Source organism: Physcomitrium patens, chromosome 15, assembly GCF_059467195.1.
Source record: "Physcomitrium patens ecotype Gransden chromosome 15, ASM5946719v1, whole genome shotgun sequence".
NCBI classification, from domain to species: domain Eukaryota; kingdom Viridiplantae; phylum Streptophyta; class Bryopsida; order Funariales; family Funariaceae; genus Physcomitrium; species Physcomitrium patens.
In genome coordinates, this window is record NC_143424.1 from 10,060,274 (window position 1) to 10,083,955 (window position 23,682).

Here is a 23,682-nt window from a genome sequence, read left to right on the forward strand (position 1 = left end):
CAAGTTTGTAAGAGGCGAGTTACTGCGATAAGTAGAGCTCGTTCTTGTATATCTTTCTCAGGTTACACCACAACGGATCGTATGCTGCGTTTCGAAGAAAAACGATTCGAAGTCTCTAATGTTTCGTCATTTTGCACGTGACCCATTCGAGACGAAGTCACTTAAAGCACGGAACAACGGTGGGGTGGACCAGTAGAAGACGGTATGTTTGTAAACAACTGACCATGGCCTAGGACCACGGGGGGAGCATTAATACTTCCTCGCAAGATGAATCTGTCCACAAGCCTCGCAACCGCAATCGCCGCAACAAGAGCAATAACGACAACTTTTCGCCCAACTTTCCCTGTGTTCCTTTGACTCCATATGCCTTCTATGACCAACCTTTTGATCTGTCTCAGCCACCATGTGCAATTCAAAGCAAAGTGCTCAGCAACAGAATTTGCAGAATTTTGTGCACGGTCCATGTATCGTTCACTACTTTTAACAGCATATTCAAATAGCATACCCCTCGAAAGTGTTTTCTTACAATTTCCTTACAATTTGACTAGGCATAGGTCGAGGGCTGTCACTCGGGTGCAAACAAGAGTACAAAAAACGCAGGCTACTCTGTTGTTTCCGAAACTCTGAGAGAACCGTGACACTCCTTGATTACGTTAAAAGACTCGGTGGTCCTTGCTAGTGACATAGTGGAGCGATCCTGAAGAAGAGCCGGTTTCCGCAACGACATGCTATTTCCTCTAAAACCATTTTATGAGAATATTCACTTTATCCTCCTTCTAAGGGATTCTGACGAAGCCCCGTGTTTTGGATAAGCAGTGACAGAGTGAGAGTATTCTTCTAAGCGAGCTTCGTCACTGGAGATTTGTACCGGCTCGAGAACCTGGTTGGTTAAGACCTGTGACAGCCAGATCATCCGTCACCATTAAGCCTATTCTCGGACGAACGCTAAAACTATGATTGGAATGACCATCAAAGTTAGAAACTCACAACCAAGAAGCACTCCCTGGCTACTCTTCAATAATAGGCTCCAAAAAGCCGATTGCTCGATTTCTGCCTCTGACACTGCAATGCCGTGACGTTGAGCTCGTGCTGTGGTATGCAACAGCACTGTGAAAACCGTGCTGAGAATCCACAATCCACGAGACTGCTGCAGGTTCTCTTCCATCAGCGTAGCATGTTCCATATCGCTTGACTTTTGCATCACCAACGTCGACGCGGCTCACTCTATTTTCGGCATCGTTTCTGCGTGGACCCGTCATGCTCGCTCTGAACTGATCGACAACAGAAGAGAAGATTCGTCGGAGATGGTCTCGCGAAATAGTTGTGTGGTGAGGTACCAATCAATTATAGCTACGAGGCCATCGTGAGACGTTGTTCATGTGGGTCGCGGAAACAGATAATGCAGAAAAGGTTTATCGTCTATCAAACTGATTCACACCGAACTAATAATCTAAGCATCCGGCAAACTCGGTTTGGGTATAAAAAAAAGCAGTATAAACAAGCCAACAAACAAATAAAATGATTCCCCGACAGTTCGATGCCAACGGTACTGTCGACATGTGCAAATCCGTAAGTCAATGAAATTGTTTTCTTCTGACTGGGGAACAGTGAATGATGAATGGAAGTGGCTGTTGGAATTTCAAGCTCACGTTGATTAATACTTTTAGAAAATCCTTCGTTTTCTATGTTTGAGTGGTAGATCACAGGTGTTGATATTGTAAAGTACAGTTGAATTTTAGAATGATATGATGCTGTGTTGAATATTTTACAGGAGAACAATGTTGAGGGTAGATTTTGCAAACTCCAGTTGTCCGTGGTGTTATGAAATTATAGCTTCGTGTTGTGAGAGAATTATTATCCAGTAATGTGTTGGTTGAAAATTTATGGGATCAGAATGTTGCTTGGACAAAAGCTTTGTACATGTGAGACATGCTCAAAGTTAATGCTGCATGACAGATCTTGAGGTTAGTGGTTGCACTGACAATGATTGCATTTCTTAATTGTTGCAGCTGAATACTAAAATCTAACTTTCGAATTAGAATTATTTTTTTATTGCTAATTGTTAAATAGCATTTCTTTACGAAGAATACGAAACGAATTCTTACAAGTTCTGAAGGGAATTGCAAGAACTGTGATTTGTCGACCTCGAATACCGATATCGTCGTTGTCCAATTGATACTTTAGAGAGAAGACAATATAGGAATACGTTGTGTATTCAAATCACATCATTGAATTACCAAATTGATCTAAACTTGTCGAGGAAATAGGTTCCGGTTATAGAATTTTCATTCAATTCTAAATGCCCGAAAACAAGAGTTAATTGTCACTAAATGTTTGATTTCGAATACTTAATGGCAGTAGTAAAAGAGCTACTGCAAGACTTATTTTCATATCTTGAATTTCAATTAGAATTTTCTGTTCAATGCGCACTGTAAATCCAATTATTTGATTTATAATTATTTATAAATTATTAATTATAAATTAGGGGACAAATGAATTCACCAGAAACCCTAAAGTTGACTGTCAAGAAGGAGCATCCAAAGAACTGTTTACAGGTACAAATAGCGTGTCTATTGTGTTATCTCCGTGAGGAAGATAAACGAAAGACGAGATATTGGACTTTTTGGTCACACCTGCTTGCGTCTATGAATGTCACCAAGATTCGCTGCTGAGCACTGCTGGTTGGTTCGGCATCTTGCGTATCAGCAGGAATGGCGGTATTTCTGTGGATTCAAGCCATTCGAAGAGGACAGCCTGGGCAACTTGCGATCCACGGACCACTCGTCTCCATGTTGGAAGGCATCAATTGCGATGCGCAATTTTTAGACAGGGCGATGCAGCGTCTTGTTGGTCTTTGTGGTCCGCCGACCCTTTCGCAGCTCGAGCGTAGAAAATGGATCAGACAGGGTTTCTGGGGCCTGCATTGGATTGCATGCTGTAATGCAGTTGGCCTTCATTACTCCATCTGCTGTGTTTGTATCAACCGAATTGCCCTGGTGAGAGCGTGTGGATCGTGGGCTTCGGTGGGTGCACTGAAACAAGTCTAGAGAACTCCTTGGGACCCTCGACATGACGAAACCTGCGTGTAGCATCGTCGCGATGGTTATCTTAACCCTGGTCCTAGCCGCTACCGGTGGTGTGCAAGCGCAGCCATGCTCACCAACCCAACCCCTGTTATTGTACGGGTATTGTGCTAGTTATTTGACGGATGCAACAAGCTATCCGGATAACACATGTTGCGATGTGATTTTGAATATGTACAACTTGAGAGGGGCTAACTGTTTCTGCGACGCAGTTAGATCATTGGTCGCATCGAACCCTACTTTGAACGCGAATAAAGCACGCGCCTTGCTTAATGACTGTGAAATATCTGCTGGATCAACGTGCTCTATGACACCTGCCTCTCCCGTGTCCCCTTCGTTACCTGCGCCTGGCTCCGACGATGGCATCAACACTCAACCACCTGGACCATCAAGCCCGAGTTCGACGACCTATAAGACTGCAGGTACTGTTTCCATTTTTCCATCCCCAGCTCGTTGTAAATTTTTTGGTGTTAATCCTTAAAGGCAAGACTACCAAACCAGGGTCTTCAAAATGCCATGCGGATACACCTCGTGGTCTGCGGTGACAGGCTCGTTCTTCTAGTTGAGGACTTGTGCACAGTGTAGTTTGCATAGACTCATGTAGAATCATTCGCCACCACGTTCCATCAGTAACCTGTGGTCTGCGTCGGGTTGCTACAGGATCTCTGAACCTAGCTGCTCCGATCGGGGGAGGCGTAGGAGGAATCACAGCTCTCGTGATCATCTTGATTTTGATCGGGAAATTTACGAACATGTTCTCGAGATGCTGTAATTGCCATTGGTTTGTGAATGTAGGCGGACGCAATGGTGATGGCAATGCCAACGCCAACGTCGACGCTGGTGGCAATGGTGGTTTACCACAACATACGCAGCAACCAAATGGACATCTAAACCCAGGATCAGCTACTCCGAACGAAGGACAAGTTCCTCCAAATGGAAGTTACCACGATTCAGATCCATCGTGGAATGGTGAGAAGGCTGGTATTTTCTCTATTATATACAGGCTGCCTTGATGTTGACATGCTTTTCTAACAAGTTGTGCAATTGAAAATTCCAATTTGGAGAAGTCGGTTCCAAGTGAAACTGGTATACATGTTCCAGTTCCAAACATACACAGATACTCACACTAATCCTGATACGGCTTTGAAAGATCATGATGGTTAAGCTCTGGTTTGCACGATGTTGCAGATTGTCATTTTACATTGTGCTGTACTGATCTTCTGTCCGCCGTGCATGTGCAGAGAAAGTACCTGCGCACTTGGCAAGATGAACGCTCTTCGTTTGGTAGGTTGTGAGGATCATTGAGCCAGTCTTGAATTACTCTCGACACGGCGGTGCTTCTGGAATATAAGGTTGTCAACTTCCTTGCAGATGAAAGATAGTCATTCGAATGACACAACGGAAGAATATGTTCATCTTTTCACGCACTAGAATGGAGTGTAGGATACTTCAATCACCTCATTTTGACATCGCTGAGCTCCGCAAGAATTTGGCCAGTGCATCATTTGCCTATCACCTCGAAATGCTACATGTAGATAGATTGATACGCAAAGCGTTTAACGTTCAGCAGGATTGAAACTGGTAGATGGATCGCAAGGGGTCTTGCATGGAGATACCAGCCACATTCGTTTAGTATCAGATAATCATTTACAGTATCTCCAGTTTATTTTCTAATATGGGTGTACATTTCGGGCCGATTACGACACGCTATGTCTTGCTACTTGTGTACCATCGTGTTGCTTTGAGTATGATTAAGAGGATCAGGAGAAAGATCAAGGTAAATATTACCACTGCTATCAAGAAGTATTAGAATATAGAGTTTCTTTGTCAGTAACTGTAACATGCTGTAACGTCAGCGGCAATGTCGCATCCAGTCGAGGAGTGGCGATTCCTTGAGTCGAATCTCCCTCGACTGGATAAACCATATGAAACAGAATCATTACACGAGAATTATACAATTAAATTTACACTCATACATGTAATTCTGACATGATACTAAAGCAAAATTCTGCAAATGTTGTAACACAAGTTTGAAAAAGGCATTAAAAACTCATAAGAGAAGGAAGTTGGGTCGAAGATGTTATTTACAAAAACTAAGGCACCAATAAACTTGCCATCATTTCAACATGGTACTAAGGAATGATCAAAATTTGATGGCTCTAAGTATATCAGCTGGAAGTAAAAAGTACAAATGAAATTTAAGATGGAAAAATTATAGAATTTAGTCTCTAGCATAGAAAAACAATCCTCACATATTCCAAAAACCAATGCAACAACACCTCCACCAATAAATCAAGTTGCCATTATCATGTGGAAAAAGAAAAATAATGAAACTCTAGCAACTATATGGGATTATGTATATAACTTAATATTCTTCCATGTAAAAGCATACAATACAACTAATGAAGCTTGGATTGTGCTTAAAAATACATATTCTGCAAGTGAAATCATTATTGAAGCTTATCTACAAGAAAAATTTATCACACAAAAATAAAAGTAGAAAAATTAATAATACAACACTTACATAATTTTAAAACATTATTTCAACAATGTCATCTTCATACTTATGAGGTCAATGCCATCCCAATATGGCATTATCATTCAAATTCTCTGCAGTACAAGAATTGCAACATTAGCAAAATTGATTGCTATCCTACTACAACTATGAAAAGCTCATCTTCTGACTCTCATGCACTCTTTGTCACCCGCAAAGACAAAAGTGGCAACCACAATCCACTGCAAAACAACCACAAAAGACTATAAATTCCAAGAACAAATCAAAACCAACTACTCGATGTCTCTTTTGCAAAAAGACAAGACACTAGGGTTTAGTTTGTTTTTATAAAAAATAACAAATTCAGCACCCATGTCAATGCGGATCAGTGCGGGCCCAATGAGGAATGGGTTCTGAGTTCCCAACCTACAGCCCTCCAACCTGCCTGGTTCCCCTACGTTCCCTCCCTCCGTTCCCAGAAATCCGATCAGAGGTTGGGATTGCATCTGACCGGCAGCCGCGATCCGACGGCTCACGATGGCGGAGCAAGGCGATTGAACAGGGAGGTTTCTGAGACATAGTGACGAAAGTAGAGCAGAGATTGTGTCGACAACGGTATGGGCGTCAAAGGCAATCACTAATTTTTATTTATTTATTTATTTTTATTTTTTTGTGTTCGCTCTCGCATCAGAAGAGCTCCGGCTCGGTGTGTGGGTGCAGAGCTGGTAGTTGATTTATGGGTTGGGGTTAAGGTTCATTTTTCTTTCCTCTGGTCTGACTTATCGGAGCTTGACATCCTGTGGTGCGACGACTGTCGAGCTCCTTCCGATTCGAGTGTCAATGGTCGAAGCTTGTGGCGTGCGGTGGTGTGCTGCAGTCTGGATTGGTCGCTGTTGATTCTTGCGAGATCCGCCAATTGCGGTATGCTGCGGTGGTATCGTTCGTTGGTTTTTTTCTCGCTCCTAGTTCCGAAAGATGGCGGTGTTGGTTAGTTGCAGCACCTGTGGTTTCTTTGGTGGTTTAGATCATGGTGGCGTGTGGCTAGAGCTCAGTTTCCGGATTTTGCAGAGCTGTGGATTGTGTTTGCCTATCTCTCTTTGTGTTCTTCGTTCACTGGACTTCAAAGCTTCAAAAATTTCGGCGTGCAGCCGGAGTTCTTGCTCTCTCTGTTGGGTTCGTATTAGGGTTGTCGACGTTTTTACCAAGCTGGATGGCAGCGGAGTCACTGGATTTTTTCTTGGAGCTCCGCATTCTCTTGTGTGTTGCGGCTGGACCCGTTTTCTCCTCGGCGTCGACTTTTCTTGGCGGCCAGCTAGTTTTTCCCCTCGCTGCGTTTCTCTTTGGAGTGTGCTATAATGTTGATGCAACGGGGGCTGCCGTTACTTTCTTTTTGTTCCTTCGTGCTGCAGCTCATGTGGTTGATCCAGTTGTCGTCAGCTGTGATGGGCAGTTCCCAAGGCGTTCTTCCTGTTTTTTTGGTTCTTTTTCAATTTTGCTGAGGTTTCTTGTCGGCGCTGCTCGTGGTTTTCACTGTTGCGGTTGGAGTGTTTAGACTCCCCTTATACTTGCCTAGTTCCTAGCTTCTTGTGGTCGTGTAGTGGCATGCGGCGGCTTTCTCTCTCTCTCGGCTCAGCATTCGGAGCGGTTGGCCTCCGCTGTATGGGAGGGGTGGAGCTCCGGTGGATCGCTTGACACAGGTTCCACTCTGAGCTCAAATACCAGCACTCTCCAAGCGTGGTGTTGGAGTCCTAGAGTTTTCTTTGGATCGGGTTTTGTGTTGGTGTGTTAGCGGGGTTCAGTGCGGCTGACACCGTGAAGTGTGATTTTTGCATATCGAGATTGCATTTGAGATAGCGAGGTTGTATCTACGTCCACACTTTGAGATCTCATTGTCCTAGACTTCAAGCTGGTGGGTGAGGTATTGAAGGCGACGTAGACCGTAAAGTTTAGAGGTGCACGGTGTCGCTGTCTTAACGCATTGATCGGTGTCTGAACAGTTCACATTTCCAGTTTGCGGAGCGCGCGTTGTTGTTGTTTTTTGTTTTTATTTTTATTTTTTTATTTGAAGCGACGATCACATTGTGAGCCTAGTGGTTCAGCTTCGACATGATCTGTGTAGGGTGCATGTGGGAAGCTGATCCCGTTGAGATTTTGTGCTAGAGTTTTGTCACCCTCCGTAAATTGTTGGCAAAATTAATGCTAGAATTATGCCGAGCTTTTGGTGGTTGTGGAGCGGGCGCGTCGTTTAGCAACCATTCTGCTCACATCATGCGCTCGCCGGTTACTGCTCTAGACCATCCCAACTAGCATCACTCCACTCTCCTATTCGGCAAGACGCTAGGTGTTGGATCTATCTAGAATTGCATCCTAGAATTGAAGGGAGAAAACAATGTTCATGTTACTCACGCTGCCGGTATCCAGTCCGTGGGGAGCTACTGGGTTGTCGCTAAAACCATCGACGACGTGATCTTGTTTTGTTTGTCTTCTCTTCGTGTAGTTCTGCAGTTGGAGGGGCGTACCGTCGATTTTTGTTCTTTCCGTTTTCTTCTCTGGTTGCTCTGAGGCAGTTGGAGTTACGGTGGAGCGTTGCGGGGTTGTTATATCGTAGCTGTGCACGAGCCTTGCTAGCGGGTGCTGCTACAGCGGTGTCCATCGGTTGCCGTAGGGCTGTGGTTTGCGAATTTCCGTCGTCGGCATTGCAAATCTCTGGTGGCTGTTTTCTTCTCTCTAATATGTTGTAGATGATCTGACTGCCTACGATTGAGTCGTTACTGCATTAAGAGCTTACCTGAAATAAGCTTAGTCTGGTGTGGTGGTGGTATGTCCTTCCCGAGCTGGATTTGGTATTGTACAAATAAAGAATGAATCTCCTTTTTGTCCTTATACGTCAAGGCAAATAAGTCCTTGTACTCCCAAAAGATCACTTTTGCTTCTCTTGCCAGCTCTTCATTGATGTCAACATTAATCTTCAAGTATTGGAGGTCTTCTTTCGTCGTGAGTTTCATCTTCCTTAATTACTCCAATTTTGGTACGGACCTTGCAGCAACTTTCAATTTGTCCACCTTTATTTGGACAAGAGTCTTATTGATTTCAATGTTGCTCTCTGTAAAAGTATATAACTGGTTCAAGTAGGCTTGTACTGCTTGTGCTATCAGTTCTTGGTCTTTATCCATCTGGGGCAATGTCATTGTCTCAATGACCAGTATTTCTTGCCCGGGGACTAGCCAACGTTCCTCCGCTTCATCCATTAGTCTTTTAGCAAAATTTCAGTGGACCGGCACCTCTAGTAAGTTGGGTTTAGGCCCTTTTCTTTGGCCAACGAAGACAATTTTTCTTTTCTCCCTGCCCTGGTTGGTCACTAGGTTGTTAACCTTTGCATCAATTAACCTCAAGGGGTTATAAGAAGTTTTGCTCAACATATTGGATCTCCATTATCCAAATTTGTTGTCAATTGCATCTTCTATCTTTGTTGAGTGTTTTTTTCTTACTATTTAGTCTTCAACTCTTCAAACTGCTTATTGTTTTCCACTTCTTCATCAAATTGTATTCTTTGAAATTGGTCTTGGATCAATTGTATCTTTTGTTTCTTCAAGGTTAGTAATACTAACCTCTTGATTTTATACATTTTGGGAGTTGTAAAGGTTTCTATCACTGGCTTGTTCCTTGTCGTCATTAGTTCCAATTTCTTCTTCATAGTTTCTATTGTTTCTTACAAATCCTTAAGAATCTAATCTTTGATTAAATTTTTTTTGGTCTATTATTGTCTCTATTATCCTCTTCATGGTGCTGTTCAAAGATTGTGATTAATCCTACATTAGGATACTAGTACTATTGAGTATTTCTATCTTCAGGTCTAAGAAATTCTCTTATTTTGATCTTTAGCTATGGCATCAAGTCTTCACATTTTTTCTTGTGTTTGTATCTTTTTGCCAATCCTTAAAATTGAGATTAATATTATCTATTATTGATCTACTCTTCATATGTACTCGAAGTAGTATTTATAAGTTGGAATTTTTTCTAATCAAGTCCATCTGCATTACATCCTTAGAATATCGCTTTCTTTAAAGCTAATTTATTGTCATGGTCATAATCATGTAAGCTAATAATTTTATACAAAAATATGTAGAAATAAGTAAAAGTAGGTATAAATAAGTTAATTCTATAATATTTAATATAGAAGCTTCCTAAAAACTTCATAGACGCCGCTTTGATTTCATAGGTGTTTTTAATTGGTTTTTTGGATTAGAAACGTGGTCAACAAGTTGGCAATGTGTCACACATATTGTTAATTTGAAGATCAAGTTAATTATGTGGTCCATACGTAGAAAAACTTGCCTTGTAAGTCAAAGTATGTGTCCTATAAAATCAACACATATTGGAGGTCGTACAGAACGTTGCCACGTAACCCCTAGTTAGAGATTATATATAGAGACAAGAGTGAAGGCTTCTTCACTCTTATCAATTCCTTTTTTGCTTCTAGTCTAGTTTCAAGGGTCTCTAGTTTTCTTGTCTTTTGGCAATAGCCATTCCAGTTTCTCTTTCAATATATATACTTGTTATATATATTTTTATTACTTCTCTTTGAATGAATGTTCACTTGTTTGAATTGTTTTTTCATCGAGTTCTTGTTCTTGACAGATTGACAAGAGTACACCTACAATATCAAAGCTTTGTCTAATCTTGATTAAGAGTGGATTACCCCTTTTTCTTGATAAGATATAAGCGTATTAGAAGTTGCGGATTACCCTCTTCTAAACTAATATTGTCCTTAGTATTTTCTTTGTTTCCAAGTCCTCTCTTCTATTTGTCTTGAGCGATATTAGACATCTTCTCTCTTCTAAGTGTTATCATGGCAGAACTTCTTGAAATGAAGAGTGCAATGGCACAAATGCAAGAGCAATTGAGGGAGTTAATGCTTGCAATGCATCAACTCAATTTACCACCACAAGGAACAACAAGATTGGTAGAAAGTGAAGATATAGAAATGGTTGGAGTTGCTTCAACATCTGCATTAAACCATGTCTTTTCTCCTATGGTTGAACGCCCTTCAAATATTAGAGAACCAAGAATTGTCCTACCCGAGAAGTTTGATGGCACCACATCCAAGTTTCGAGGATTTATCAATCAAGTGCAACTTGTGATTGAACTTCAACCCTAGAGCTATCCAACTCCAGGATCATAAGTTAGATTCATTGGTACGTTTCTTTCAAGTTCGGCACTGTCGTGGTTTTCATCTTTTCTTGAAGAACGAGATCCAATATTGGATAATCTAGAGGCTTTTTTAGCGGAGTTTCGATTTGTGTATGGAGAACATGATGCAATTCATATTGCAACCAATAAGATCCGTATTTTACGACAAGGCAATCGATCAGTAACGTCATATGCTTCACAATTTCGACAACTTGCAACTGATATCAAGTGGGATGATGTTACACTTATTAGCCAATTTCTCTACGGATTACAATATGAGGTAAAAAAAATTAATGCTCAACTTACCTGATCCTCAAACATTGAGTCAAGCAATTGACTTTGCTGTGAAATGCGACAATCACCTTTTTGAATTTCGATCTAAGAACCGTACAAGTCACCTCAACGTTACTATAATTCAATGGCAACACCAACACTTCTTCAACACATACATTCGGAAGTAGAGGATATGCAAATTGATGCACTACGTTTCAAACCTCTTATTGAGCAAGAAAAGACTCGTCGTCGTCAAAAAAGATTATGCTTATATAGTGGAGAACCAAAGCACACTTCTCAACATTGTCCAAAGAAATGACGCAATCACAAAATGAAGAATATGGCTATGAAAGAAGATAATATGTCAGAAAATGAATTTGTCCAACTACAATAGGGACCGTGCGGCTGGAATCTTGTACAACTTCTAGTAAAGGTCTTATTCTCTCCTCAGAGCCCTCTCTTTGTTTTACATTAAATGTTGTTTTAGGACCTAAATATTATAAAGTCTCTACCTTGTTAGATTCAGGAGCCTCAGCGTGTTTTTTAGATGAAGAATTTACTAAAAGACATAGCATATCTTTAGTAAAGAAAACTAAACATGTTCATGTAGAAGTCATAGATGGTCGTCCATTGTCTTCTGGACATATTACTCATGAAATCCTTCCTATACAAGTAATAATCAATGGTCATAATAGTTTTTTAGTATTTAATATCATTAGATCTCTCTCTAATCCAGTTATTTTAGGTTTATCGTGGTTAGAAAAATACAACCCTCCAATAGATTGGATTTCCCGAACTCTCACTTTCTCTAAAAGTATAACTAACAGTGTAGTTAAGCAAGTAGAGAGTCATAAGTCGAGTTCAATTAAACCCGCATTTATAGGTGCAAAAGCTTTCTTGCACGCTGCTATGAAAGAATCACCATACATTATTTATGCTACACCCATTTCTACTGGTGAAAGGACTTCAAGTGGCATTCCAAGCCAATATCAAGAATTTCAAGATGTATTTCAAAAAAAGAATGCGGATACACTTCCAGAACATCGTCCTTATGATTGCTCAATTAACCTTCAAGAAGGAGCACAACCGCCATTCGGATTATCGAGGTCCTATAGAACGTCGCCATGTAGCCCCTAGTTAGAGAGTATATATAGAGACAAGAGTGAAGGCTTCTTCACTCTTGTCAACTCCTTTCTTACTTCTAGTCTAGTTTCAAGGGTCTCTAGTTTTCTTGTCTTTTGGCAATAGCCATTCCAATTTCTCTTTCAATATATATAATTGTTTATTTATATTTTATTACCTCTCTTTGAGTGAATGCTCACTTGTTTGAATTGTTTTTTCATCGAGTTCTTATCTTTGACATTTATCCTCTCATGTTCATACTTGCTTTAGCTCTTGCTTGTTATTTCTTCAGCTAATATTTGACCAATCTTTTGGTTGCTTGTTCATTAGTCTCTTCATCGTTCTTCAACCATTATTAGCATTTATGCATTATAATGTTACTGCTTTTTCTTCCTTGTATCTTTTAGTAGTGTTTTTTTGGTCTACCTTTGTGAGTCATTGTGAGTCACAAAATTGATTTACTTGTCGTTTAAGATAAAAACAAAATACATTTATATTCCTAAAGTTTATGCTTTAATGAAAAGTTAGTATATAAGATCTTAGATAAATAAAAAGAAATTTATTAGTAGTAGACTTAGGACTAATAGTAGAAATATTTGTGTGAATCTTGAAAAAAATGACAAGTATTAGTGCCAATTACTATTTTGTGTTTAGAAGATTGAATTGTAGTTAAGATAGTTTAGATTGTCTTATTGCTTTGATTTATACATTTTATTTTATTTAATGGGAGGTGATTGTTACATGCTTTGTCCTTAAGTGCCATAATAATTTTGAGTGAATTGCATCATATTAATTATTTCATTAATTATTCTTAAGAATCATGCTTGAAACATTGCAAAGTTATTTTGTCAAATTTAGATGCCGATCAATCAAATTCGAGTATCTTAGTAAAATTTAGTTTGTAAGTTAAGATGTATGGAAGGTGTTAGATAGTTGGCAAGAAAATAAAAACAAAAAAGTTGTCATTATTAATATTTTTGTTCTGAAATCTTCGACGGCTCTTCGTTGAAAAAAGATATCTAGTCTTTCTATCATACTTGTTTTTTGATTCTAAATTTTGGAACATTAGATACTGTAATGGATCAATTGGTCAAAAAGATTAGGGGCATTTGCATGGTTTTCTTTTTTTCTTTTTTTCTTATTTGTATATGATAATTAGAGGGATCAGTGATTATAGATTTGTTGTTATTTTTTTTCTTTTTCTTTTTAGCTCTTGTTATTATAATTTAGTGAAGAATTGGGTAATATCTTTCTTTGTCAATAAGGCCAATGATTCTAATATTATTTGTTAATTTCTACTCTATTAATTGACTGCTCTCAAAGAACTTCATTGGATTGATTATTCTTTAATTGTATGTTTTCAATGTGTAGTTAGAACAGTGGAGCTCAAATCAATAGTATTGCAAAGCTCAACCTTAGATTGTTTTTAAGCTTGTAGTAGCTAGTATACATGCCTTTTCATGTAGATGTAGGAATTTATACTATTTAGATTTTGTTTCTTTTTTTTCTTTTATTTATTCATTTTTTTTATTCTTGTCATGTTAGTAGTGTTGGAGAGTGTGATTTTGTTGTTCTTGGTTGTAGTAGGCAATTTTGAAAATGTTTTATTCAATTGTTAGTGCTTGTAGTATAGTCACTTTATGTTAAAAGTCATGAGTCCTTAGGTTCTATTATTAGAATTAGACAATCTTGGATTTTTCTTCTTATATAATGGTTGATGAAATATCAATGATTGTTTTCTTTTATTTTTTTCTTATGATATTGCTTACACGGTAAAACTTTTTGTTTGTATGTCATTATTAATTGTTGATTTTTATTGTGTGAATTCAAAAGATATGAATGGATTTGATTGTAGTAGATTTATGACTTTCTATTTAGATAATAGAGTTCTAAATTATATTGTGGAAAAAATTGAGATTATAAGAAATTCAATCCATTTGATAATTATATTTTTTTATCTATAATAAATCTAAAATAATTAAATAAAAAAAAGATCTAATAATATTAAATTTTATTAAACTATTATAAATATTTTTTGGAAAATTTATATAATTAATTTCATGAATAATATCTCTATAAGATAAAAGATAATAATTAATGCCTTCTATATATATAAGTTTATTTTTTTTATCAATGATATTTCTTGTGTATTAACAAGTTTTCATTTATAAAATAAACAAAGGCTCATGAATCTAACCAAATAAATGCTTTGTCATTTTTTTAGTCTTAAATAAATATATATTGTAGAATAACATGAAGGATATGAAAAGAAAATATGATATGTATAATGTGTTGCATAAGATTCTAACTGCATAATTTTTATTACAGCTATACAAATTTGTATTAAGAAATATTTACTTCTTTAGCAATCATATTTATATTGTGGTTGTATTATTTTTTTAGACAATGCTAAATAATGTGTTTAAGTTTTCTTCATAATAATAATGGCATAAAAATAATATAAACATAAATTATTTTTATGCCATCATTATTATGAAAAAAAAAAAAAAAAAAAAAAAAACTTAATGAAATATTTAATAAATATTATATCAATTTGTATAGGTTTCGATTATGGTGATTATATTTTTAAAAATTTAGGAGTTTTTGTTATAAATTGACTTATTATTTTCAAACCAAATCTTTTTTTTATGGTGTCTTTTAAGAAGTTGATTGTTATGTATAATGGCTTAAATGGTAAATTATTCTAATGAATATGCTTTTAGTATATTTAATAATAAGCTTCTAAATAAAAATGCACCTATGAATTCAACTTGAGTAAATCTATTAGAATATTGAGAAGAATGTAATCTTAAATAAAGCTTGACTTGTTGTAAAAATCTTCAAAATTTTAATCTTATTCCAATAAACTTCTATAGCATATCAATTTTTGTATGCTTCATACTTATAGTAACAAGTCTTTTTGAATTCACTTGTAAGGTTGTTATGCTTGATTTTCTTAACTAGACAGTTTTTTGATATAGACATTGGGATTCATTATTAAGTTCTTTTATAGGTATAAGATTAATATTTCCATTGTTGATATTGGCGGTACATTATTTTTTTGCTCTAAGAACATTGATAAGCTCATGAAGATTTGTAGTAGTTTTAAATCTATTTTCACTTCTACCAAGTAGAGCATTCATAATTTTTTCTTCCATCTTTTCAACAAAAAAAAATTAACAACTCTATAAATCAAATTAGATGAAAGCAATTTGTAATTCGTAATATCAAATTATTATTTTTCAAATAAATTTATTATATATATATTTTTTAAAATCAATAATAAAATTTTTTTAAAAAAGAAAAAAAATCAAAAGTGTTTAATATGCAACCTTTAAAACACAACAAAAAAAGTAAGATAATCCACTTACTTCTAAAATAAAATAAAAATTTTAAATTTATATTCTTGTCAAAAACATGAATCACAAACAATTAAAATATCAATATATTTTTATGTTACTAAAAAGAATAGATATTTATTTTAAAATAATATAATATTAAAACTAAAATATCTAATATTAAAAATAAGACTATAAACTTTTGAAATAATATTAAAAATAAAAAAGATGTTAATAAGAGTAAAAAAGGCCTCAATCTTATATCTATATATAATATCTAATTATGGATTACGTGGTAATGTTCTATAAGATCTTTAATACATATCCTACTTTTAAAACACATGTTTAATTTACAAGATAAGTATTTTTTTTTTATTATTTTTACTTAATTCTACTTATCTTGATAATTATTAATATTAATTTTATCTATAAAAGTAGAAAGAGAGTTGCACAAGTTCCATATAGATTGTAGCACCTTAAATGTAGATAAGATGGTGAGATTAAGATCTTGTAGCTTCTTTAGGACATCCTTGTACATTACTTGTGAGCCTTGGTGAGGTTCAAATCATTGATTTTTTAGGCAAATTATCCTTTAGATGAAACATATTTACTTAGTTCTTTTATTATTTATTTTTTATCTTTAAATATTTTTAATTTATTAAAAATATTTAAAAATTTAAAATTTAAAAATAAGATTTTTGATTTTTACTTTTAAATTTTGATTAGATAAAAATCTAGTGAATAAATTATGACTAGCTTTATAATGTATAATTTTTTGATTGTAATCATTCACTTGTTTTGTGTTGTTATTATTATTATTTTTATTTTCTTTTTACTTCATACATCCAATTAAAAAAAACTCTTAATTGAAGCCATCTTATAATTTGAGTTGAAGAGTCTTCTATTGATATAATAATAGTACTTCTATGGTGAGATTGCTAATATATGTATTTTTTAAAAAAATATTAAAATACTACAAAAGATTTTTAATATTTAAAAAATTATTATAATTTCTACTAAATATAGAATCTATATTTTTATATATTCTAATAATAGGTAATATATATATGACATTATTTATTAACATGATTTTTTTAAAGTAAAAAAATACAAATAAGTTAGATAATTGGAATTTATTTAAAATTTATTTAATTATGTAGTTAAAAATTTGAGCATCACAAATATTTGCCAGTAATATTTAGATTATCTTATAATGGCTACATGGCCGTAGCCTAATTCTTCTAATTATAATTATAAGATTATAATTAAAGATTTTTATTTTATTATTTTTTAATACTAATACCAAATCAAAGATATATCTTAGTTTGTAAGAAGCTTCTACAAAATCTTCTTTATAGCAAGTATACATAGATACAAGAATGACGTCCTTCTTAATCTTGTCAACACCTTCAAAAGAAAAACTTGAATAAGATAAAACAGTTACACTGTACAGAATTAAACACAACATCCTATAACAAGATAGTTAGATTTAATAAATTTTATTGCAAATTCCAGATTGTAAATTGCAACCCACAAAAAGGCGAACCTTAAAACGTAGTGCTGCAAGAAATTCTAGCTTTGTGTTGTGAAAATAACAAGAGTAAAGGATGAGGAATTGCATTTAACTGTAATTAAATGTTTGGTTTCGAAAACTTAACGGCAGTATGTAAAAGAGCCACTGTAAGACTTATTTGCATATCCAGAAATTCAATAAAAATTTACCATTAAATGCACACGCAATGTCAAACATGAATGAGATACAAATGAAAAACAGAAACCCCATAGTTGACCCTCAAGAAGCAGCATCCAAAGAGCTTTTTAAAGGTATAAATGGTATGCCTGTTGCGATCTGCAAGAGGAAACCTGGGATTCCCTGGCCATTCATCTCCGTGTTGTCAGGCATCAATGGCGATGCGCAAATTTTTATTCAGCATGTTGGTAGTCCTGGTGGTAAGCCCACCCTTGCGCAGTTCAAGCTTAGAGAATGGATCAGACAGAGTTACAGGGGCGTACTCTCGATCTCATACTTAAGTTCAGTTGGCCTGCAATCTTCCAGCTGCTGCGTGTCTGTATCTAGCGTTGTGCCCTGGTGAAATCGTGTAGATCGTGGGCTTGGGTGGATGCACTGCAACAAGTACAAGGAAGTTGTAGGGACCGCCGACATGGAGAAACCTGCGTGCAGCGTCATCGCGATGGTAGTCTTGGCTCTGGTCCTAAACGCCCCCGGCACTGCGCAGGCGCAAATATGCGCAGACAGCCAAGCGGCGGTATTGTATGTTTCTTGCTATGGTTATTTGGAGGATACTTTAACGTATCCGGATACCTCTTGTTGCGATGAAGTTGGATATTTATACAAGTTGGAAGGGGCTGACTGTTTCTGCGACGAAGTTAGATCATTGACCGCATTGTACCCTACTTCGAACGCGAATAAAGCAAGCTCCTTGCTCAGAGACTGTAAACTATCTGCTGGAGCATCGTGCTCTACGACACCTTCATCAGCGCCCCCTGCCTCTCCCGTGTCCCCTTCGTTACCTACGCCTGGCTCCATCGGTGGCATTAACACTCCAATTGAACAATCAAGCCCGAGTTCGACGACCAATGAGCCTCCAGGTACTGTTTCCATTTTCCATCCCCAGCTCGTTGTAAATTTTATGGTGTTAATCCTCAAAGGCAAGACCACCAAACCGGGGTCTTCAAAATGCCATGCGGATACACCTCGTGGTCTTCGTTGACAGGCTCGTTCTTCTAGTTTAGGGCTTGTGCACAGTGTAGTTTGCGTAGGCTCATGTAGAATCATTCGTCACCACATTCAATCAGTAACCTGTGGTCTGCGTCGGGATGCTACAGGATCTCTGAACCTAGCTGCTCCGATCGGGGGAAGCGTAGGAGGAATCACAGCTCTCGGAATCATCTTGATTTTGATCGGAAAATTTACGAACATGTTCTCGAGATGCTGTAATTGCCATTGGTTTGTGAATGTAGGCGGACGCAATGGTAATGACAATGCCAAGGCCAACGCCGGTTTACCACAACATCAGCCGCAGCATCCAAATGGATATCCATATCCAGCACCCGGTGGTTTACCACAACATTATCCGCAGCAACCAAATGGATATCCTTACCCAACACCAGCTACTGCTAACCAAGGGCGAGCTCCTCCAAGTGCTCAAGTTTTCTCATTTTTCAACGATTTAAATGCAGCAGAGAACGCCAGTACTCACACTAAACCGGATACGGCTGTGGAAGATCATGATGGTTAAGCTATGGTTTGCATAACGTTTGCAGATTGTCATTTCACATCGCGCTGTACTGATCTTCTGTGCGCCCTGCATGTGCAGGATAAGTATCTGCACATTTGGCAAGTGGAACGCTCTTCGTTTGATTGATTATGAGGAACCTTGAGCCGGTCTTGAGTCTGCACGTCAAGACCTGATGTAATGTAGTTTCAATCATTTATTGTTCAACTAGTGTGACCCGGGGGGCCGTGCTTTGGCCCGGGTAGGAACCATATGTCAGGTATCATGTGATCTCTGTTACCATTAAATCTTGCTTTCTCTGGCACTGTATTACTGCTATTTGAATACAGGGTAAAATGCCTAAAATAGGGTGTGTTTGTGAGGAAAGATTAACTAGATAAGTTCATCGATCACATATAGATGAAATCATAACTCTTGGATGTTTTTTGGACGGTTATACTGCAGTCACCAAATCCTAACCCCTAATGGATGAATGTTGCGACTGATGGGTGAATACTTCCAACACCCCTCTCAAACTTGGTTTAAATATTCAAATCATATTGTGTGTTGTTCGTGTTGTCTAAGTTGTACCTCTAATGTCTCAGTTATTATGTACTAGTATCTACTGAACGAGTGAAGAAAGAATTTGGCGTTGCTGAGCTAAAGGAGTGAATTGGTGTTGCTTAGCTGTGATGGAAAGAATTCAAATTTGAGATTGTGAGCCACAGAAGAGTTTGGATAGTTTGAAACTTTTGGTTGTTGTTGCTGGATTAGCTTGTGATTTGGTTTTGAAGAATACAAGTTTGTTGTTTTTGAATTAGCTTGCTTGTTGTAATCTCTTGCTCATGAAATTCTCTCAGGTTCATTGCCACGTACCCCTTCTACAAGATTGCTTGTGGTTTTTGTGCCAAAATCCGGACCATGGGACGCTCATTGATTGGCGGCGGCAAATTCGAGTCATTTACAGCTCTGCTTGGATTTGTTCAAAGCGGTGTGTAGAGAGGCAGTGTTGGATGCAGATGATGAGCTGAGAAGCCAATGCGGATGGTGAGTTGGAGAGTGTGGTTGATATAGTTGATTCTCATGCCAGTCTCACGCATTGGTTGTCCGCAATTCAAATTCGCGTTCAAACGCTGTCAAGACTTGGCTACTGGAGAAGAGGCTGCCAAAGACGACCAACGCCGAGAGGTGCAGATGGAAAGCAACCGGAGATGGCACGGAGGCGGCACAACGGTGATGATCAACAAAGCATTTTTCCAAGGCGATGCTGCTACTATTACGAAGACTTGAACAATTGAGTGAATCTCGTTTTTTTTTTTTTTGATATACTTTGGCCATAGGCCGGTTTGTATGTATAACATTGTCAAGAACAGTACCCAAACCTACTTCATCCTATACAAACTAAACGAAGGACAACAAGTTCTGGGGTACTCCGATGTTGATTGGAGGGCATGTCATGACACTCACCGCGGTACGGGTGCTTACTTCTTCACAATGTCAGCAGGACCTCCTACATGGAGCAATAAGCGGCAGTCTACATTGTCCCAAAGCTCCATCGAATATCCAGCGGTGATTTCTAAATTTAGCCGTGAAGAATCAAAGTGACGTCCAGAATGAGCGAGGGTGTTAGAGTATTAACATTATGTATAGAACTAATTCATCAAATAGATGACTGAACTTAGTCTGGTTGATTAGTTTTGGCCGTAATTAATAGGAGACTGGTATATATCCCACCGTTGTAGTGACTGAAATTTTCATCTCAGTAACAGGGCACTCTTACTTATCGTGATACCAACATGGGTTACCAACTGAACATGTTAGCGGGCATTGGGGGATTTTTTCAGAGTAGCTGCAAGAATAGGCTTGATTGTATGGAATGATCTGTGAGTTGCATGTCTAATCCAACCAAGTATCCAAGCAGGTGTAGATCCAAGCAGGTTTTAGGTTTTAGGGTTTAGGGTTTTATAGTTATAACTCACATTATCCCTCGCTTTTAGAAATATTCTGTTTGATGCTCAAATTGTTTCTCAACATTAGTCCCACCTGGATTTGAACTGTCTCATTCAAACATTAATGAGAGATTGATTTTTTATTTTTAAAGTAAGCATAACGTTTTTTAAAAGGAAAAACAAGATTATATTATTTACTTTTAACGTTCTACCTAGCTATTTTACATTTTAAAAATGCTATATATAGCACATGTATATTGTTAAATTAAATCATTGAAAAATATAAACCATAGATTGAAATCTTCATTTAAAGTCTCACAGAGTTTTTGAAATTTTGAATATAAATAAACCAACACTTGGTTTTTAGTGCAACACGTCAATACAAATTCACTAGGGTTTGCAACAGAATCAAATACAAATATGGGGACACGTGGAATCAAGAGTTGAAACGAAGAAACTCAGCGCTGTATTCACAGGCGGAATCGATTATGAATGTTGATATAAACGAAATCAAGCCCAGAAGACGAGATTTTCGGACGAGCTTTTCACAAGGATAAAAGTGTCATCGCAAAGAATGAATTGAGACAGCCTAAAACTGTCGTGGTCCCATGAAAGTCTTTGTCCGCAAACGCCAAATTTGGTTACCTTACACCGTTGACAATCTGGGCCGGGGTTTCCGCTCGCGCGTATTATTTGTGGAAGCGAGTTACCGTCAGATGCACCAAATGGACCAGTGGACCTGTTGCACCCACGGAGAATTTTCTCCGTGTTGGTAGGAAATGCAGCAATGCGGGAATAGACGTGGCGGTGCAAGTGGATCTGTTGAAATGAACACCAAGCCAATTCATTTTTAGTTATTCTTTTATTCACAAAACAATTGATTTTCAGCTTGAGAAATCATAACTACTCAAATCCAATAAAACTAATAAGTGAGTTTTTGAATAGAAATTGTAGTTCAATATCATGCTATTATTTATAAAAAGGTTTTGAGCAATCTATGGAAGCTTTCATGTGATCAAGAGAATGAGGTAATTATTGTTTTTAATTTTACATATCATTCTGAAAGTTTATTCAGTTTTACAATTTGAAAAATAAGAACTATTAAAACTTGAAGAAGCTTCTACTATAAAAGATGACACTATGATGGATTTATCAGAATTGCAAACCTAAGCAAATGTGAAGGACATGCATTACAACAAATCTCTCAAAATGCAACATGCTTATGTAACTCTGAAAGAGAGATAATTGCAAGATGGAAAGAAACAGATTGTCTAATGCTAATACAAAGAAATTAAAGCAACTTAAATTAAGATTGAAACACAAAAAAGGAATTGATACGATTGATAATGACATTTCTCTTGCCTTGAAGAAGATATTGTGGAAACTCTTCAAAAACCACAAGACATGATCTATGCATCAAGTTGTAGATTGCTTCTCAGCTAATATATTCATTGAAATATTTGCTTAAAAAAATTCTTAAAATTCTATAAAACACAGTGTTGTTTCTAGAACCCAGCAGGGGTCACGAAGTAGTCTGTGATACCTTAAAAGGATCCAGTGGGCCTTGCTGGCCACGCTATGGAGGGATTCTGAAAAAATCCTGTTTTTGCAAAAACATATTATGTCCACTTTTACCAGATTCTGAGAGAGCCACCTGACTCGTTTTGTTCAGAACATTCAGCTAGTTTCATGAGCAGTGTTAGGATGATAATTCTTTCAAGCAGGATTCTCTGCTGGGGCTCGACACCGGCTTCAACAACTGGTGACATAAATACTGCAACATACAGATCATTCCACACTACGAAGCCTATTCTTGCACCACCTCTGAAAAAATCTTAGCATTTGTCGCTGTAAGGAAGACTTGAGAAACACCTCGTGAGCTACGTTTCCATTGAAAGAGGACAGTGCTAAATGCTGGACGAATGACTCAAATATGACATTACCGCAACGACGAGCTCGTCGAAGTCGTGTCATCCGCTGTGTTGGAATTATAGATGCCATCTGCGAATCCGCAGCATGCGAGACTGTGAATGCTGGCCTTACAATGTTAGCTCACATGATCTCGGAGCCATGCCCACTTGGATATGATTATTATAAAACTTTAGATTGATTTCCTATTTACTAAATATTGTTATTGTTGGACATTGGTAGTGTAAATTATATCTTTAAAGATATTCATAGAATCATTAGTTAATTTATTCTATGTGAAGAGATGTTTTTGTATTTTTTTTAATTCTTATTGTTCTATCAATTTTTTAAATTTTAGAAATGAAATATTTTTGTACAATAGGTTCTTTTCTATTTATGTATATATATATATATATATATATATATATATATATATATCAAGAAAAAAGAATGTGTTATTGAATGTTACAGAGTGTGTTGTCTAACACATGAAAATAATTCTTTGATTACTTTTTATAGATCTATCAAATTCTTATTAAGTAAAAAGTAATCTATTAAACTATGTTTTAAGAAGTTTATTTAGAATAAAATTTTTTCATTGTCTTGTATAAAATAAATTCTTTATTTTTCTAAAAGAATAATTGTAAAAATCTATTCCAAATTCTATATTTTTATTCCAAATTTCAATTTCTTTTTGGATTTTGTGACAATCATATTTTATAATTATTATTTATGAACTTCATTTTTTTAGGCCATTTTTCCATAATTGGTTCTACTTGTCTTTAATATTAAAAGACTAAATAAAATCTAGTCGCCATTTGCCTTTGGTTGTTGATTTTGTTTTAATAAAGTTGTATTTAATAAATTTTTAAATAATAGAGCCACTTGGTTGTAGTCCTTTAATTATGTATTCAAAATTAAGTACTAATATTACATTTTTTAGATCTATTTTGTCTAAACTACTTTATATATATATATATATATATATATATATGTGCTATTTTTTTGATTTAAAATTATATTTAATTAAACTAATTTTTTAACTCATATACTTAATTACTTGAATAGTTATAGAATAACTAATTTATA

General features: G+C 36.5%; 2 protein-coding genes and 1 long non-coding RNA gene across 10 annotated transcripts; 2 read left to right on the plus strand and 1 right to left on the minus strand.

The window, feature by feature from the left end:
- Positions 1–438: 438 nt before the first annotated feature.
- LOC149987742 (uncharacterized) lies at positions 439–1,494 on the minus strand. The gene is made up of 2 exons (XR_016506682.1): positions 988–1,494; positions 439–895 (listed from the first exon to the last, which is right to left on the minus strand). It is a non-coding gene; the product is annotated as an uncharacterized LOC149987742 (long non-coding RNA).
- A 1,308-nt stretch (positions 1,495–2,802) lies between these two features.
- Positions 2,803–5,046, plus strand: LOC112292249 (uncharacterized). Of its 2 annotated transcripts, none has more exons than XM_024540544.3 (3): positions 2,803–3,505; positions 3,744–4,064; positions 4,325–5,046. In XM_024540544.3, exons 1-3 carry the CDS (start codon positions 3,070–3,072, stop codon positions 4,351–4,353), a joined length of 786 nt encoding a protein of 261 aa, XP_024396312.1. In that variant the 5' UTR covers positions 2,803–3,069; the 3' UTR covers positions 4,354–5,046. The 2 variants fall into 2 exon arrangements, with proteins under 2 accessions (XP_024396312.1, XP_024396313.1); XM_024540545.3 differs by having other exon boundaries at positions 3,744–4,052.
- Positions 5,047–17,352: 12,306 nt separating this feature from the next.
- On the plus strand, positions 17,353–20,525 carry LOC112292218 (uncharacterized). 7 transcript variants are annotated; one of them, XR_016506686.1, is made up of 5 exons: positions 17,357–18,110; positions 18,348–18,713; positions 18,839–19,016; positions 19,202–19,245; positions 19,597–20,525. XR_016506686.1 is itself a non-coding variant. In XM_073539015.2 (3 exons), the coding sequence occupies exons 1-3, from the start codon at positions 17,621–17,623 to the stop codon at positions 18,841–18,843; spliced, it is 726 nt and encodes a 241-aa protein (XP_073395116.1). In that variant the 5' UTR covers positions 17,353–17,620; the 3' UTR covers positions 18,844–20,525. The 7 variants fall into 7 exon arrangements, 2 of the variants coding, with proteins under 2 accessions (XP_073395116.1, XP_024396263.1); XR_016506687.1 differs by lacking the exon at positions 19,202–19,245 and having other exon boundaries at positions 17,353–18,110; positions 18,483–18,713; XR_016506683.1 differs by having other exon boundaries at positions 18,839–19,245.
- Positions 20,526–23,682: the final 3,157 nt, after the last annotated feature.